This window comes from Dreissena polymorpha, chromosome 10 (genome assembly GCF_020536995.1).
Source record: "Dreissena polymorpha isolate Duluth1 chromosome 10, UMN_Dpol_1.0, whole genome shotgun sequence".
Lineage (NCBI taxonomy): Eukaryota > Metazoa > Mollusca > Bivalvia > Myida > Dreissenidae > Dreissena > Dreissena polymorpha.
Genome location: NC_068364.1, coordinates 83,747,090 through 83,762,677, shown reverse-complemented (window position 1 = coordinate 83,762,677; position 15,588 = coordinate 83,747,090). Strand labels below are relative to the sequence as shown.

Below are 15,588 nucleotides of genomic sequence, written 5' to 3'. Positions count from 1 at the left end.
TGCTTATCTATGTTTTGTTTCTCAGTGCTGTGCTCTACATGTACCCGTAAGTGCGCTACGTAAAAAAGGGCTGATCTTATATACATGTATGATATTGTTTGATTGTTTGTGTAACTGTTTAAAAAATTGATTAATAAACACATTCAGTATATATATTTGTTTCTTATTAATTAAAAAGCAGTAGTACGGAGTTAAGACACTACGAATACTCTTCAACTGGAAAATTAAATGTATTGCAGATTCATGTTAGTTGACATAAATATATTCAAAATCGGTTGGCTCGAATTCCGGATAGCTCGAACTTTTGTTGTTTTGTCCCGGCGAGTTTCGAGTCATCGGGACAAAACCACTTTAAAAGATAATAATTATGAATTAACGTTGGAATCAGATATTGTATTATTTGATGCATTATTTGTGATTGAATGCATTATGAAAGAATACTGATCTGTACCTCCAACACGCTGTTGTGATTGAATGCATTATAAAGGAGAACTGATATGTACCTCAAACACGCTGTTGTGATTGAAAAGCGGTCAAAAAAATGAACAATACTGTCGGTCTTAGGGTTTGAATAATAATTTAACATACCTTATTGTTGTTTACGCCAAAATAATGTGTGCGACGAACGATCGTATGTAAATACTTCAATCAAACAGTGTATGCTAACTACAGCTGTAACTAACCACTTAATTAACAAGTAGAAACTAGATTTCTTTTTCAAGATATGTATTTGAGCCTCGCTATGGGAAAACAGGGCTTAATGCATGTGCGTAAAGTATTGTCCAAGATTATGCAGTCCGCACAGGATAATGAGGGTACACATTTTCCGCTTGTACGGAATGTTTTCGTATAAAAGATGTCTATTATGAACGCAAATCTAGTCTAAGTGTAATGATTCGTCCCTGATTATCCTGTGTGGATCGCCCATGAACTAAGCCTGGTTTTCCCAGAGCGCGGCTTATTTTCTGATAAGCAGCTTAATTATTAGCTTGTATCTGAGCGTGTTCATGTTGCATGAGGCGAATTAACATCAGATGAACACGACTAGTTGAACAAGCACGTTTACAAAACAACATGTGTTTGGAACATTCATATCGCAAAACACTGAAAGCTCAAGATAAACAATTCCGATCCAATACTGGTGCGCTGTTTCAAAACTACACCAAGAGACCGGCGAATACAACAATGTCTGTAAACTCCATCAATCAGCCAATGGCTTCCAGACGTCAGATGCTGTTGTAATATTCAATCATGTCTTCACTTAAATAAACGGAAACAGAGTAAATAAATAAACGATCTGTCACATTCATTTTAGTCGCCCTCTGGTAACACGGGGCTTAATGGATCTGAAATAAGGTTATGAAATAATTCTGAAAATAATGCGCATCTAAAGAAGGACCGCTAACGTATTACAATTACGAATGAAAAGCACAGGTGTCATTGTTGACTAAACGAGCAAAACACACTCAGCAGTAACATGTTTCATCAAAGATTGATATGAACATCGACATGAAAAAAGTATAGTGACGTCCCGGCTTAGCCTGTGTAGTCCGCTTATCTAGAACATCGACATGAACAAAAGTATAGTGACGTCCCGGCTTAGCCTGTGCAGTCCGCTTATCTAGAACATCGACATGAACAAAAGTATAGTGACGTCCCGGCTTAGCCTGTGAAGTCCGCTTATCCAGAACATCGACATGAACAAATGTATAGTGACGTTTCGGCTTAGCCTGTGTAGTCCGCTTATCCAGAACATCGACATGAACAAGTGTATAGTGACGTCCCGGCTTAGCCTGTGAAGTCCGCTTATCCAGAACATCGACATGAACAAAAGTATAGTGACGTCCCGGCGTAGCCTGTGAAGTCCGCTTATCCAGAACATCGACATGAACAAATGTATAGTGACGTTCCGGCTTAGCCTGTGTAGTCCGCTTATCCAGAACATCGACATGAACAAGTGTATAGTGACGTCCCGGCTTAGCCTGTGAAGTCCGCTTATCCAGAACATCGACATGAACAAAAGTATAGTGACGTCCCGGCTTAGCCTGTGTTGTCCGCTTATCTAGAACATCGACATGAACAAAAGTATAGTGACGTCCCGGCTTAGCCTGTGAAGTCCGCTTATCCAGAACATCGACATGAACAAAAGTATAGTGACATCCCGGCTTAGCCTGTGAAGTCCGCTTATCTAGAACATCGACATGAACAAATGTATAGTGACGTCCCGGCTTAGCCTGTGAAGTCCGCTTATCCAGAACATCGACATGAACAAAAGTATAGTGATGTCCCGGCTTAGCCTGTGAAGTCCGCTTATCCAGAACATCGACATGAACAAAAGTATAGTGACGTCCCGGCTTAGCCTGTGAAGTCCGCTTATCTAGAACATCGACATGAACAAATGTATCGTGACGTCCCGGCTTAGCCTGTGAAGTCCGCTTATCCAGAACATCGACATGAACAAAAGTATAGTGACGTCCCGGCTTAGTCTGTGTAGTCCGCTTATCCAGAACATCGACATGAACAAAAGTATAGTGACGTCCCGGCTTAGCCTGTGTAGTCCGCTTATCCAGAACATCGACATGAACAAGTGTATAGTGACGTCCCGGCTTAGCCTGTGAAGTCCGCTTATCTAGAACATCGACATGAACAAAAGTATAGTGACGTCCCGGCTTAGCCTGTGCAGTCCGCTTATCTAGAACATCGACATGAACAAAAGTATAGTGACGTCCCGGCTTAGCCTGTGAAGTCCGCTTATCCAGAACATCGACATGAACGAATGTATAGTGACGTCCCGGCTTAGCCTGTGTAGTCCGCTTATCAAGGACGACACTTTCCGCCTTTATGGAAGTTTTCGTTGCAAGGAAGTCTCTTCTGATCAATAATCGAGTAAGAGGATTCTGCGCAACTGCATTAAGCTCCGTTTTCCCATAACAAGGCCCATATGAATGTAGTTCGTTGCGTAACTCCAAGTTGGAAAAGAATGGAAGGCATACCATACAATCGACATACAACGAAACTCTTTACCACAAATGATTCGAGCGAATACAATTATTTTATGAAGTTAAATGTTTGTACAATTACATAAATATTATACAGTGTCGATACGATGATATTTGATGAACGACATGGAATTATAATGTTCCGAGAACACTGAAAACTAGAGTAAGTTTTCGCTTTGGTGGTTATTGTACGCGTGAACAAATAAGTCAGTTGCAACATTTGCTTACATAGATGTCATTTACACACAATTGTAATGTGTACATATGAGCCTCTGGCTCGAATTATAGTACATATGTATATATATATATATATATATATATATATATTCACACATATGGCCAGTTACGGGGTCTCTGATTTAGAAATAGGTTATGGGGTTCCCACTTTAAATACATGTATCTCCATACCCTTTTTTATCCGATATAAACACGAATTAAGGTATATAGGGGTACCTACTATTATTATTGTATATAAATACGTCATTTATTTAACGTCTTATACAAGGAAATATATAGCGAACTTATTTGCGAGGTATATACAATTTCAATTTCAGACCTGATTGTGGTTTTCGATTTAAGACCTTATTGTGAGATTTGATTGCATTACCTCCCCTACACCCCCCTCATAGTAATTAAAGGAGCCTAGATTGCGGGGTTGTATATAGACCCCGTTTTTTATATTGACCTCGTAAGTACAGTCTGAAAACTACAGAGACCGCGTAACTGGCACTATGTATTGGTATATATATATATATATATATATATATATATATATATATATATATATATATATATATATATATATATATATATATATATACATATATATATATATATATATATATATATAAACAAAAACGCTGTATTATGTTTTGCCGAAGCTTTCGACCTCACGGTCTTCATCAGCGGCCATTATTTATTTTCAGATGTTTTGTTATGAACGGAAATGACGTCGTGCTTTTCCGGCGTCAACGTTGTTTACGCGCCCTTTTAGTAACCTTTATTCTTGCACGTTGATGCCATATGGTCGGTATGTCCTTAGTTTTGACTTCCACAATTGTTCCATGGTTTTGCGGTACTCGTCCGACCCGCTGAGTTTTTCGAGTCCCATTATTTGGAAATCATCCATGGAATGTCCGTCGGTGTAGAAATGTTCAGCTACCGGGTCACTGTGCTGTGTGCGAATACGCGACAGATTCAATAGATGTCGCTGGTACAGAGTTCCGCCGGTCTCTCCCACATACACGAACCTGCGACAGCGACGACAGTTGACCGCGTACACAACATTGGATGATTTGCAATCAACATTGTTTCTGACGATGTACTTTCTGCCGCTGGGATCTGTGAAATATTCCGCCTTCATCATGTACGGGCAAATGGCGCATCTCTGCGCCCCACAGGGCCCGCTCATATTGGGTTTTCGGAAGAACATCCTATTGTGTTTTTTGTGCACTAGGATGTCTTGCAGGTTGCAATCCCGTCTGACGGCTACTAATGGGGGCTCAGAGAACACTTCCTTCATTCTATCAGACGTGTGCAGCGTGTGTAGGTGTCTACGGATGATACGGCCGATGTTGGGTAGTGCGCGCGAAAACGTTATCACCAGCGGAATCCTTGTATTATGCTCCGAGTTTGTCTTTTCGCGCAAAAGGTCCTCTCTATTTTTATTGTCGACCTTTATCAATTCGGTCTCTACAAACGTCCCGTCATATCCACGGTTCACGAGCTGTGTTTTCACCGCCTGTCTGTGCTTCCGGTAGGCAACCTCCTCTGAACAGATTCTTTTCGCACGCACACCCAGACCATACGGTATAGCTTTTTTTGTTGACTCCGGGTGCGAAGAATTACTGTGTAGGTACAGGTGTTTATCGGTAGGCTTAGTATATAGGTCGGTTTGAAGGCGCCCGTTCCGTATTGATGTCACCGTGTACAGGAACTCTAGTTTTTCTGAAGAATAGCGGAGCTCGAGTTTAATGCGAGGGTTGATTCCATTTCCTTGTGTGTGGAAAGTTTTAAGTGCCTCGATACCATGCGTCCATAAGCCCCACACATCATCCACAAACCGGAAGTATGCGAATGGTTGCTTTTCTGACCGCCGGAAGAGTTCCTCTTCCCAAGCACCCATGTACGTTGATGCATAGTTCAGCCCGAGGCGTGAGCCAATAGCCGTCCCTTCTGTCTGTATAAAGTGTTCGTCGTTGAATGAGAAGGTGTTGTTTTCCAACACAGTGTCCATCATCATTGTTATATATATAACAAAGTCTCTATTAGCCTTGTTGTATTCAAACAAAAACGCTGTATTTATTTTTTGCCGAAGATTTCAACCTCACGGTCTTCTTCAGCGGCCATTTTTTATTTTCAGATGTTTTATTATGAACGGAAATGACGTCGTGCATTTCCGGCGTCAACGTTGTTTACGCGCCTTTTTATTAACGTTTTTATCCTACAGCTAAATGATTTTATAGAACAAATACGACTCATAAAGAAAAGATAAGTTTTTTTATTGCTATTTTTAGATCCGGTTTATAGCAGTTATTTTTAGAACACAGGGACTACTTTTTTGGCCTTTCACCCCTGGTTAAAGGTCAAATGCAGTTAAGACTAGTAGACGATTTTACTTGTTAAATGTATCATATTTAATTATCATTATATTGACCAATTAAAAAAAAAAATGTAGAATTTGTTTTTATTTTATTAAATTGTTATCAATGACAATAATCATAAGAATAAAATAAATAAATCAATCACTATTACACACAGAAGTACTGTTGTCTGCTTCAAAAAAGTATTGAGCAAGTGAAAATTCTAAACAGAAAAATAAAAATGTCAGATAATATTAATAATATAACATATATAGAGAAAACTATGTTAGTGTGATTGTGTACTTAAATTTATCCCACGAGTGAAGAAAGGTTTACATGGCGAGGCTTGCCATTTGTTTTTATTTCTTAAAAAACTAAATTGTCTCACTTTTCAAGGTTTCCAATGTTCATTATTTTTAGCTGGGAAGACGTTACCAGATGGCACAGAGTTCCTTGAACTGGATGAGCGCCAGACCAAAACAAGGAAAGGGGGTGACATTTCAAACATCAGGAAAGTGCCACCTAGGATGTATGCGACACAAGACGACAGATGCCCCATCGCAGCCTACAAGTTGTTTGCCTCCAAGCGACCCAGAGGATATTGTCAACCAGGAAGTCCATTCTACATTGCGCCTAGGACTCGGGCTTTGACAGGACCAGATGACCAGTGGTTTATTATGCAGAGGGTCGGCCTCAATAAACTTGGACACATGGTTCAAAGGATGGCTGAGCAGTGCGGGCTGAACCGTCAGCGCCTGACTAACCACTCTGTTCGCAAGCGAATGGTCCAAGTGCTCAGGGACGAAAACGTCGCACCAACTGACATTATGCATTTCACTGGCCACAAAAACATCCAATCTGTATTGAATTACAGTGCGATTTCTGAATCTACACAGAAGGCCGGATCACACATCCTGTCTGGGAAACGACGGTATCCAGTCACTGCAACTGTAACGTCCCCACCATCACCATCAAGGCTTGAAAATCACGATGATCGCGATGTAGCACCATCTCTCACGTCTAGCGCTTTCAAACCAACACCCGAACCCCGGCCCGTCAATATTCCAAACATTGATGTCCATTCTTTCCCCACCCACTCGGAACAGAATCACGTGTCCGTCTCATCTTCGATGAATCTCCAGACACACTCTCAGTTTCATGGGGCAGTTTTCAATGTTACCAATTTCAACTTCTCTGTGTAATTCGCGTGATATTTATTTAATTTTTCGTTCCAGTTCCATTCGTTGTGTAGTAACACTGCCACATATGCTGTACATGATTCATTTATGATTGCAAATGGCGACCTTCACCTTTTATGACGGAAAATTATTTGTTAATTTTCATTTAATACTTAATATTTAATAATACAAATTTGTATTGCAATAAATTGAATAAATTTGAGAGGTATATGATGTTTAATCCCTTTATTTTTCAGCAATCGTACGTTTAACTTTCGAACTATTTCGCGTTCCTGCGCAAGAAGATCGACATGTTTGTAAATTAATACGCGAGTAAACATAGGTTAAAAACTTAAAGGTACAGCCCCGATTTTTGTTACATTATCGTTTCATATAGATTCGTAACATTTTTAAAATTATTTTGTAGGATAAATAGAATACTATGTTAGTGTGTTTAGCCTCGCCATGTAAACCTTTCTTCACTCGTGGGATAAATTTAAGTACACAATCACACTAACATAGTATTCTCTATATTCTTGCACGTTGATGCCATATACAAAATATCACATGTATTTATTTCGTTTTCTCATGAACTTATCCCACCATTGCGGCTGCGAGTCTGAAATATTAGCTGCGGAGGTCTTATACAGTTGTGGTATTGTATCGACCGCCTCGTTCATATCCGTATTACTGGACAGTAAGGTCACACTATACTATTTCAAATCTGTATGCTATTTAAATTACAACCTTCAATTTTAGTCCACATTCTTAATTTAGGGACCCACGACCTTACTCAGAGATTTCTGAGGTGAATGCATATAATATATTTAAAAATGTATGTCAAGCGGTATGTAAAAGACCTTTGACACGAATCAATCTTCACTGTTCATCAAGGCTGATTTTTTCCGGCAAAGTTTCTTGATTGCAACCGCCTTCGCTTAATTGTGCAGCTGTTATCTCCAATATTAAAACATAACAATGATTTCTTGATGTACATATCTGCTTTGCCTGCACAAAGGGGATGACAAATATAACACAGCGAGCGTAATTAACAAAAACAAATGTCTTAGTAAAACTCGAGATGATTTGTATGAGTTTTGCACTGCACATTTCAGTTGTTTAGTACTTGTATATACTAGTATAATGTACGAGTAAAGTACCAGCGAGGTTATTATCAACATTGTCATGCAATCGTTCTTGAAACGCATTACCTTTACAATTATCCCAGCCAAGCGTTCATAATTAATTACTTTGGGGACATCTACTTCGCTTGTTAAAGGAGGTGCATAATTTGTATAGCAAACACAACGGAAAGTGATCAGTGTCGTCACATTATTAAACTCAAGTAACATTACTACTCAAAATCAAAGAACATTTCATACAATAATTCGTAAAATAAACTTAACCAATTAAAAATCAGTGTTCTTTTTGGCAATTGCCGAAATTTCAACGTCAGATGTGGACTGGTAAAATAGATGTTTGTAGATACCAAATGCTCGTTTTCATTATGTTTTGCATATCTATTCATACGACACATGGACACTAAAATGGTGTTCGTGTGTCGTATGAATAGATATATTCGCGGGAATTAATTGTGGCCACAAATAAATAAACACGAGCATTTTGTATCTACAAAAATCTATGTAATCATATCACATCTAGCGTTGAAATTTTGGATATTGCTATAAGGAACACTGATTGTTAAGGTGTTAACTTTATTTTACGAAATACTTAACGAAATGTTCGTTGATTTTGAGCGTTATAGAAACTTTAACTATGAAATCAGTTACATAATTCTGATGCATCAATATGGTAGTAAAACCACGCTGTCACAATCGTTGCTACATACCAAACAGTTCCCTGTCACCGAACGTTCTGCCAATATCTCATATATACGAACACCCACACTGTATACAAACTGCAAACATTCCAAATAACTTTACGTGGGAGTCAATATGTATACAAGGAACAAACACCCGTTTACTGTCCAACCGGAAACGGTGGAATACAGAGCGGACATTGATTCATTAAAGTCTATATCCCATGTACAATATGTACGACATTATGTCCCATCACTGTGAGCCTGAAATGAGCCTCCCTGTGTTAAAGCTCGGGTTAATTCAAGTGGGTCAAGTATTGTCCCACATTAACCTGTGCAGTCCGCACAGGCTGATCAGGAAAAACACTTTCCGCATGTATGAAATGTTTTTGTTAAATGGAAATCTTATCTAAACGAAAGTCTAGTCTGAGTTAAAATCGTGGTCCCTTATTATTCTGCGCGGACTGCACAGGCTAATCTGGTACGACCCATGTGCGGACTGCACAGGCTAATCTGGTACGACCCATGTGCGGACTGCACAGGCTACTCTGGTACGACCCATGTGCGGATTGCACAGGCTAATCTGGTACGACCCATGTGCGGACTGCACAGGCTAATCTGGTACGACCCATGTGCGGAATGCACAGGCTAATCTGGTACGACCCATGTGCGGACTGCACATGCTATCTGGTACGACCCATGTGCGGACTGCACAGGCTTATCTGGTAAAACCCATGTGCGGACTGCACAGGCTAATCTGGTACGACCCATGTGCGGACTGCACAGGCTTATCTGGTACGACCCATGTGCGGACTGCACAGGTCTATCTGGTACGACCCATGTGCGGACTGCACAGGCTAATCTGGTACGACCCATGTGCGGACTGCACAGGCTTATCTGGTACGACCCATGTGCGGACTGCACAGGCTTATCTGGTACGACAAATGTGCAGACTGCACAGTCTAATCTGGTACGACCCATGCGCGGACTGCATAGGCTAATCTGGTACGACCCATGTCCGGACTGCACAGGCTAATCTGGTACGACCCATGTCCGGACTGCACAAGCTAATCTGGTACGACCCATTTCCGGACTGCCTAAGCTAATCTGGTACGACCCATGTGTTTATCACCCTGTTTTCCAGAGGAAGGCCAACGTGTTTTTAAATATCGATCAAGTTTTGAACAATAACAATATGTGTGCACGTCAATCTCTATCGGTACTTTCGCTGTTAAAAAAAAATTAATTTCTATATGGCATTTGTAATCAAACCAATAATTAAAACTACGGGGCGATGTTTACATAAAGCCGATGTTTACATAGCGCAGATGTAAGAACAAGGCAAGTTAATTCAGTTTTATCTTGCACGTTGTGCAATGACCACTCGTGACTTATTTTAACTCATTTCCGTTTGGAGGCTAAGAAATTCTTTGATGTAAATTTGCAGTCACAAGGACCGTGTCATATTAAGCAAAATGCTTAGGAGGGTACTAGCAAATATACAGAATACAAACATATATTCATTGTTGAATGATCACTTCGTATATCGTTTCCCCGAAAGCTGTTCCTGACACAAAATACAGATTTTTTTGTATACGAATTACAAAATAAAATTCATGGGAAAAACATCCTCGTGGAAATAAAAAATCCCATTGTAAAGGCAAGTTTAAACGACAAATATTAAAAAATATCGGACTATTATATAAGAACCTTCAATAAATGATCATAAAGAAACATTTAACGGCAACTTTGTATAAAGTATCAATATATTAACGGAAAGATTACTTATGTTTGCGAAATTTCCGTTTAACAAAGTATTTTCGGTGGTCGTTTAATAGTGAATATCCTGATAATGTGCCGATAGTAGTGTTGATGTTGATGTGTTTTCTCATATCAGTTCGCATTGCGTGCTGAGGTTTGTACATATCAGAAAACGTCATTAAAAACTTCTATCTTTATATACTTGGGCTTTCTGCGAGTGTTGAGTTAAAAGAATGCAGAATTATCTGTTGTTTGTTTCTTGTTTCTGATAGAAAGATTTCCAAGTGCACCTTCAAGAATGCGGTTTAAAGTGATTTTCATATTTTTATATGTCATTACAGCGACACACCTTATTTGGCATAACACATTTAAGTATAAATAAGAAACATATTTTATCCATGCCTATTAGAATATATACGGTGATTACAAGGTAGAAATCCGTCTTTGTTGCGCTTTAAAACTTAAAAATAATCGCGTTTGTCGAAATGATTAAATAGGCTATATATTTAATTTTATCTATGCCAGTTAGAATGTATCTGGTGGTTACAATGTAGAAATCCGTCTTTTTGCGCTTTAAAACTTAAACATAATCGCATTTGTCGAAAAGAATGGACGTATACGTCTAGAAATCATACTTTCGCTCTGCGAAAACTGTGCTTAACGCATGTGTGTTAAGTGTCGTCCCAAATCAGCCAGATTTCGCACAGTCTCATCAGGGACGACACTTTTCGAATACACCGAATCTTAAAGAAAGTGTCGTCTCTACTTAGACTGCGCGGATTTAAAAGGCCTATCTGAGAACACTTAATGCACTTGCCTTTAGCCCGGTTTTCCCAAAACGAGGCTCTGTGTCATCATCAAACGAATGGTTCAAAAATAAAATAATTACAGATACATGAAATCTCAAATTAGGACACTGTAATTAAATATTAATACCAATAGCATTGTAGATAATAATTCTTAATAATCGAAATTTGAATAAAACGCATACAACTTTGCCAGTTATTTGAGTGCAGACGAAATATGACTTTGTACTTACAGTTGCAGATTGGTTCCGAAATTGAGAGTAATTCCAACAATTAAAACACTAACAAAAATAGTTTATACATCAATACTTATTAGCTCCAAGTTTACCACTACAACCAGAAAGACGTATTAAAACGGTATAATATGTTACGTTGGAAGTGTTTCGTTGAACAGGATTGCCTGTTGCTTACACACAACCGACCGAGATGTGAAGTCAGTATTGGAGATTCGGCAAAAGGGATTACAGCGCGAGTGTTGACGACTTGTTTCACGCTATTGGTTTCTGTGGCTAACACGATCAAAGAATATTGAAAACCATATCAGCAATAGGTTCAAGAATCCCAAATCCGCCTCAAAGTGGATATTTTCGTACCTCGTCGGAAAGGTTACACAGTTTTGTTGTTTTGCTGGTTGGCGGCTTTCTTCGGGTTGGAAAAAGGTTCTTAATCAATGAGCAATTCTCCCTAGATTAGCACATACAGCCCGCACAGGATATCCAGGGACGATAAGTTCAGATTTTATTTATTTTGCTTCTTATCCAAAATCCAGAGTAGAAGGAAAGAATCGCTCAGTCTCGTCCTTGATTATGCTAAGACCTATCCGGGACGACATTTGACGCACATTTTAGTGTTGTAGCTCGTACAAGCACGTTATAAATGGCCAATTACGGGTTTTAAAGACAACAAGACCATGCTACTCAGAAAGCGTTCATTACCAAAACTCTTAGTCGTACAAAACACCACAGGTTACATTCAACTATTCATTTACACACAACACTACATTCCTCCCCACCTTTAAAGAAAAACTGCATAAAGTTAAATTAAACAAATTACTGAGCAACATTTTAAAAGAATAAGTAATCAAAGTAATTTGTTTCAATGTCCATGTAAATAAAACACAAAACTTCACAGTCCTTATAGATTAATCAAATCTCCACTCTCATAATAACTCTGATAAAAGTTTCTTTACTTAAACATATCAAGGAAATCTAAAGTTTCACACAATTGTTCAAAGCATAAGTATTTATGTGGGAGGTAAGTCATAATGGTAATAATAAACAACTCACATTCAACATACACTCATGGTTCAGGCATATAATCAAAGATTACTTGACTAGACAATAAACATTAGCAGCCATATGCTTAATGGGAAATCCTTTTGATACTTTGTTTAATTATTATACAACAATATAATGTTATTAACTTAGTCCTAATGTCTTAAGTTTAATAGCTTGTCATTGCCTATAAATGATCATGGCGTAAAATGATTATTATTTTACATTGATAAAACAATCATTTAACAATGTTAACAATTTAAACAAAAATTAAACTTATATCAAAACTTCCAATGGTTTTTCAAATACCATGATCTTGAATAAAACAGACACTGCTAACCTATGTCAGTTCAAAATCACAGAGTCTCTTAGGCATTCCCGCTGCTCTAGGTGGATTTCTGCGCAAGGGAACAGGAGTCATTGTAGGAGACAAATCAGATTGACTCGAACCAAGGTCAGGTAACTGAGGGACTGGACATTCAACAATGCTTTCAGGTTCACCCTCAGGATCAGGATCAGGATCAGGAATACTAGCATTAACAGGTCTGAAATGTGAGGAATTGCGAGTAATGGTATGACCATTCCTATCAGCGATAACCATGCTTCCACGTCTCTCTTTGACTGTGTAAGGGTCAGGGTTATATGGAGGTGTAAGTTTGTCAACCTTACGCTGTTTGACCAGCACCTGGTCACCTGCTATCAATGTACACGGACTTGTGTGACGTCTGCTGTCTGCATACTGTTTCATCTTTTGCTTACTGTTTGCATCATTTATCGCCAAACGAGTAGAGACAGAAACAGGATAGACAGGCTTTGAGATTTCAGGTAGTCCCATACTCATCTTTCTCCCAACAAGGGCTTCAAAGGGGGATATCTGAGTGGATGTATGGGGAGTTGCTCTATAGTGCATGAGAAAATCATGAAGTTCATCTCTCCAATCACGGTTCGCAGCAACTGCAGCCCTAACAAACTTGTTAAGTGTGGCCATAAACCTTTCTACAGTTCCGTTGGCCTCAGGCCAAAGAGGAGTAATTCTTCGGTGTTTGAACCCACAGGTAGAAGCAAACTCTGCAAATTCCTGTCCCTGAAATGGAGGACCATTGTCTGACTTCAGGACAGAGGGAAATCCTTGTCGAGCAAAGATAGACTTCAATCTAGGTACAACAACTCTGGCAGCTGTCGAATAAACAATCTCCACTTCTGGGAACCGGCTGTGTTCATCCATTACAACAAGCAAGTATTGGCCAGATGGGAAAGGACCTGCAAAGTCAACAGCAACTTCTTCCCATGGCTTAGAAGGAAGCTTTGTAGGACAGATAGGTTCTCGTTTGTTTGGACCGGGATATGAAGCCTGACATGGGATACAAGATCTAACCGCATCCTCAACCATCTTATCAATGCCGGGGAACCACACCTTCTCCCTAACTAGTTGCTTTGTCTTAACCATGCCTTGGTGGGTATGGTGAGCAATTTCGACAACATGCTGCTGCAAGGAAGTGGGAACAACAATGCGGTGGTCACGCAAAATAACACCATCTACTATCGAAAACTCATCTCGAAACCTGACAAAGGACGTACAATCGGAGTGAGACCAGTTGCCGGACTGAATGGCTGTCATAACTTTCTGCAGTGTAGCATCCTCTCTGGTTGCGGTTTGAATCTCCTGTAAGGACATAGCTTTCGGTACTGCCTTCTGGACAATGAAAGCAACATGAGCCTCAGCTGCATTATCACGTTTTGGCTTCGTGAATGGGTGCCTGCTCATATAGTCAGCAGGATTCAGGTCATCTTTACCTGGACGATACTCGAGTGTGAACTGATACGGCATCAACCGAAGACGCCATCTCTCAATGCGCGCAGAAGCAGGTTTACGACTGTTCACAAGACCTAGAAGGGGTTTGTGATCTGTGATCACCTTGAATTCAGAAGCAAAGAGATACAGATGGAAGTGCTCAACACCATAAACAACAGCTAACATCTCACGATCTGTTTGTGAATATCGCTGTTCCACGTCTGTGAGTGCACGGCTTCCGTAACATATAACTCTACCTTCCTGAGTGAGAATCGCTCCGACTCCAACAGGGGATGCATCAACGAGAACCTCAGTTGACTTGTTCTGGTCAAAGTAAGCCATCACCTTAGTACTAGACAGAGCAGATCGCAAACTATCAAAAGCATTTTGGGCATCACTTGACCAATCCCAAGGAACATCTTGCCTAGTGAGACGTCTGAGTGGCTCAGTCATGGTTGCATAGTGAGGTATGTATCGAGAAACATACTGCGTCATGCCAAGGAAAGATCTTACTTCAGCTGGGTTTTGAGGAGCTGAGTGACCTACAATAGCCTTAATTTTTTCTGGATCAGCCGAAACACCTGTATCGCTGAAAACATGGCCAAAGAAAGAGATTTTGTTTACAGAAAAGACACATTTATCTCTGTTGAGTTTGGCACCACATCTGTTCAGTCGCTCCAATGTAAGGCTAAGTGCTCGATCATGATCTGACTGAGATTTACCATGAATAATGATGTCGTCTGCCAAGTTCTTTGCACCAGGGATGTCAGCAAGGAGGTCTGCAACCGTCTTCTGGAAAATTTCAGATGCAGCATTCACACCAAACAATAGACGTTTGTAGCGCCGTAAACCAACATGAGTGACAAAAGTAGTGATGTATCTGCTGGACTCATCAAGTTCAAGTTGGTGATATGCGTTGGACAGATCAAGTTTGCTGAATATTGTAGAACTATTCAAATCTGACATAAGTTCTTCCACAGTTGGCATAGGGTGTTTCTCCCTAGAGATAGCCTTGTTAGCCTCACGCATGTCAATGCAAACACGAACACCTTTTGACTTTTTGGGGACAACTACAACGGGGCTTACCCAGGGTGTGGGACCTGAAATAGGCTCAATAACATCAAGGTCTTCAAGACGCTTGAGTTCAGCCTCAACATCTTTGCGTACATGGAATGGAATTCGCCTGTGTCACTGGGGGAACATCATGATCAATGTGCAGTTTCACAGAGATGCCCTCTATCTTGCCCATCTTGCCATCAAACAGAGAAGGGTACTGATCTGGAATAGAACTTGAAGCTGCAAACGAAGAAAATGCAAACTGAACCATATCCAGAGCTTGAGCAGTTTTGGCCCCAAGGAGACAGCTGGACTGCCTAG

At 39.9% G+C, this 15,588-nt stretch overlaps 2 protein-coding genes across 2 annotated transcripts in view; both read right to left on the bottom strand.

The window, feature by feature from the left end:
- The window catches only part of LOC127847787 (ligand-gated ion channel 4-like), a 42,975-nt gene extending 31,008 nt beyond the window's left edge, over positions 1-11,967 (bottom strand). Inside the window, exon 1 of the mRNA XM_052379928.1 lies at positions 11,379-11,967. The gene's annotated coding sequence lies outside the window, so the exon portion shown is untranslated. The remainder of the gene's footprint in view (positions 1-11,378) is intronic.
- Positions 11,968-12,759: 792 nt separating this feature from the next.
- On the bottom strand, positions 12,760-15,240 carry LOC127849288 (uncharacterized protein K02A2.6-like). Its single transcript, XM_052382008.1, has one exon. It carries the CDS (start codon positions 15,238-15,240, stop codon positions 12,760-12,762), a length of 2,481 nt encoding a protein of 826 aa, XP_052237968.1.
- Positions 15,241-15,588: the final 348 nt, after the last annotated feature.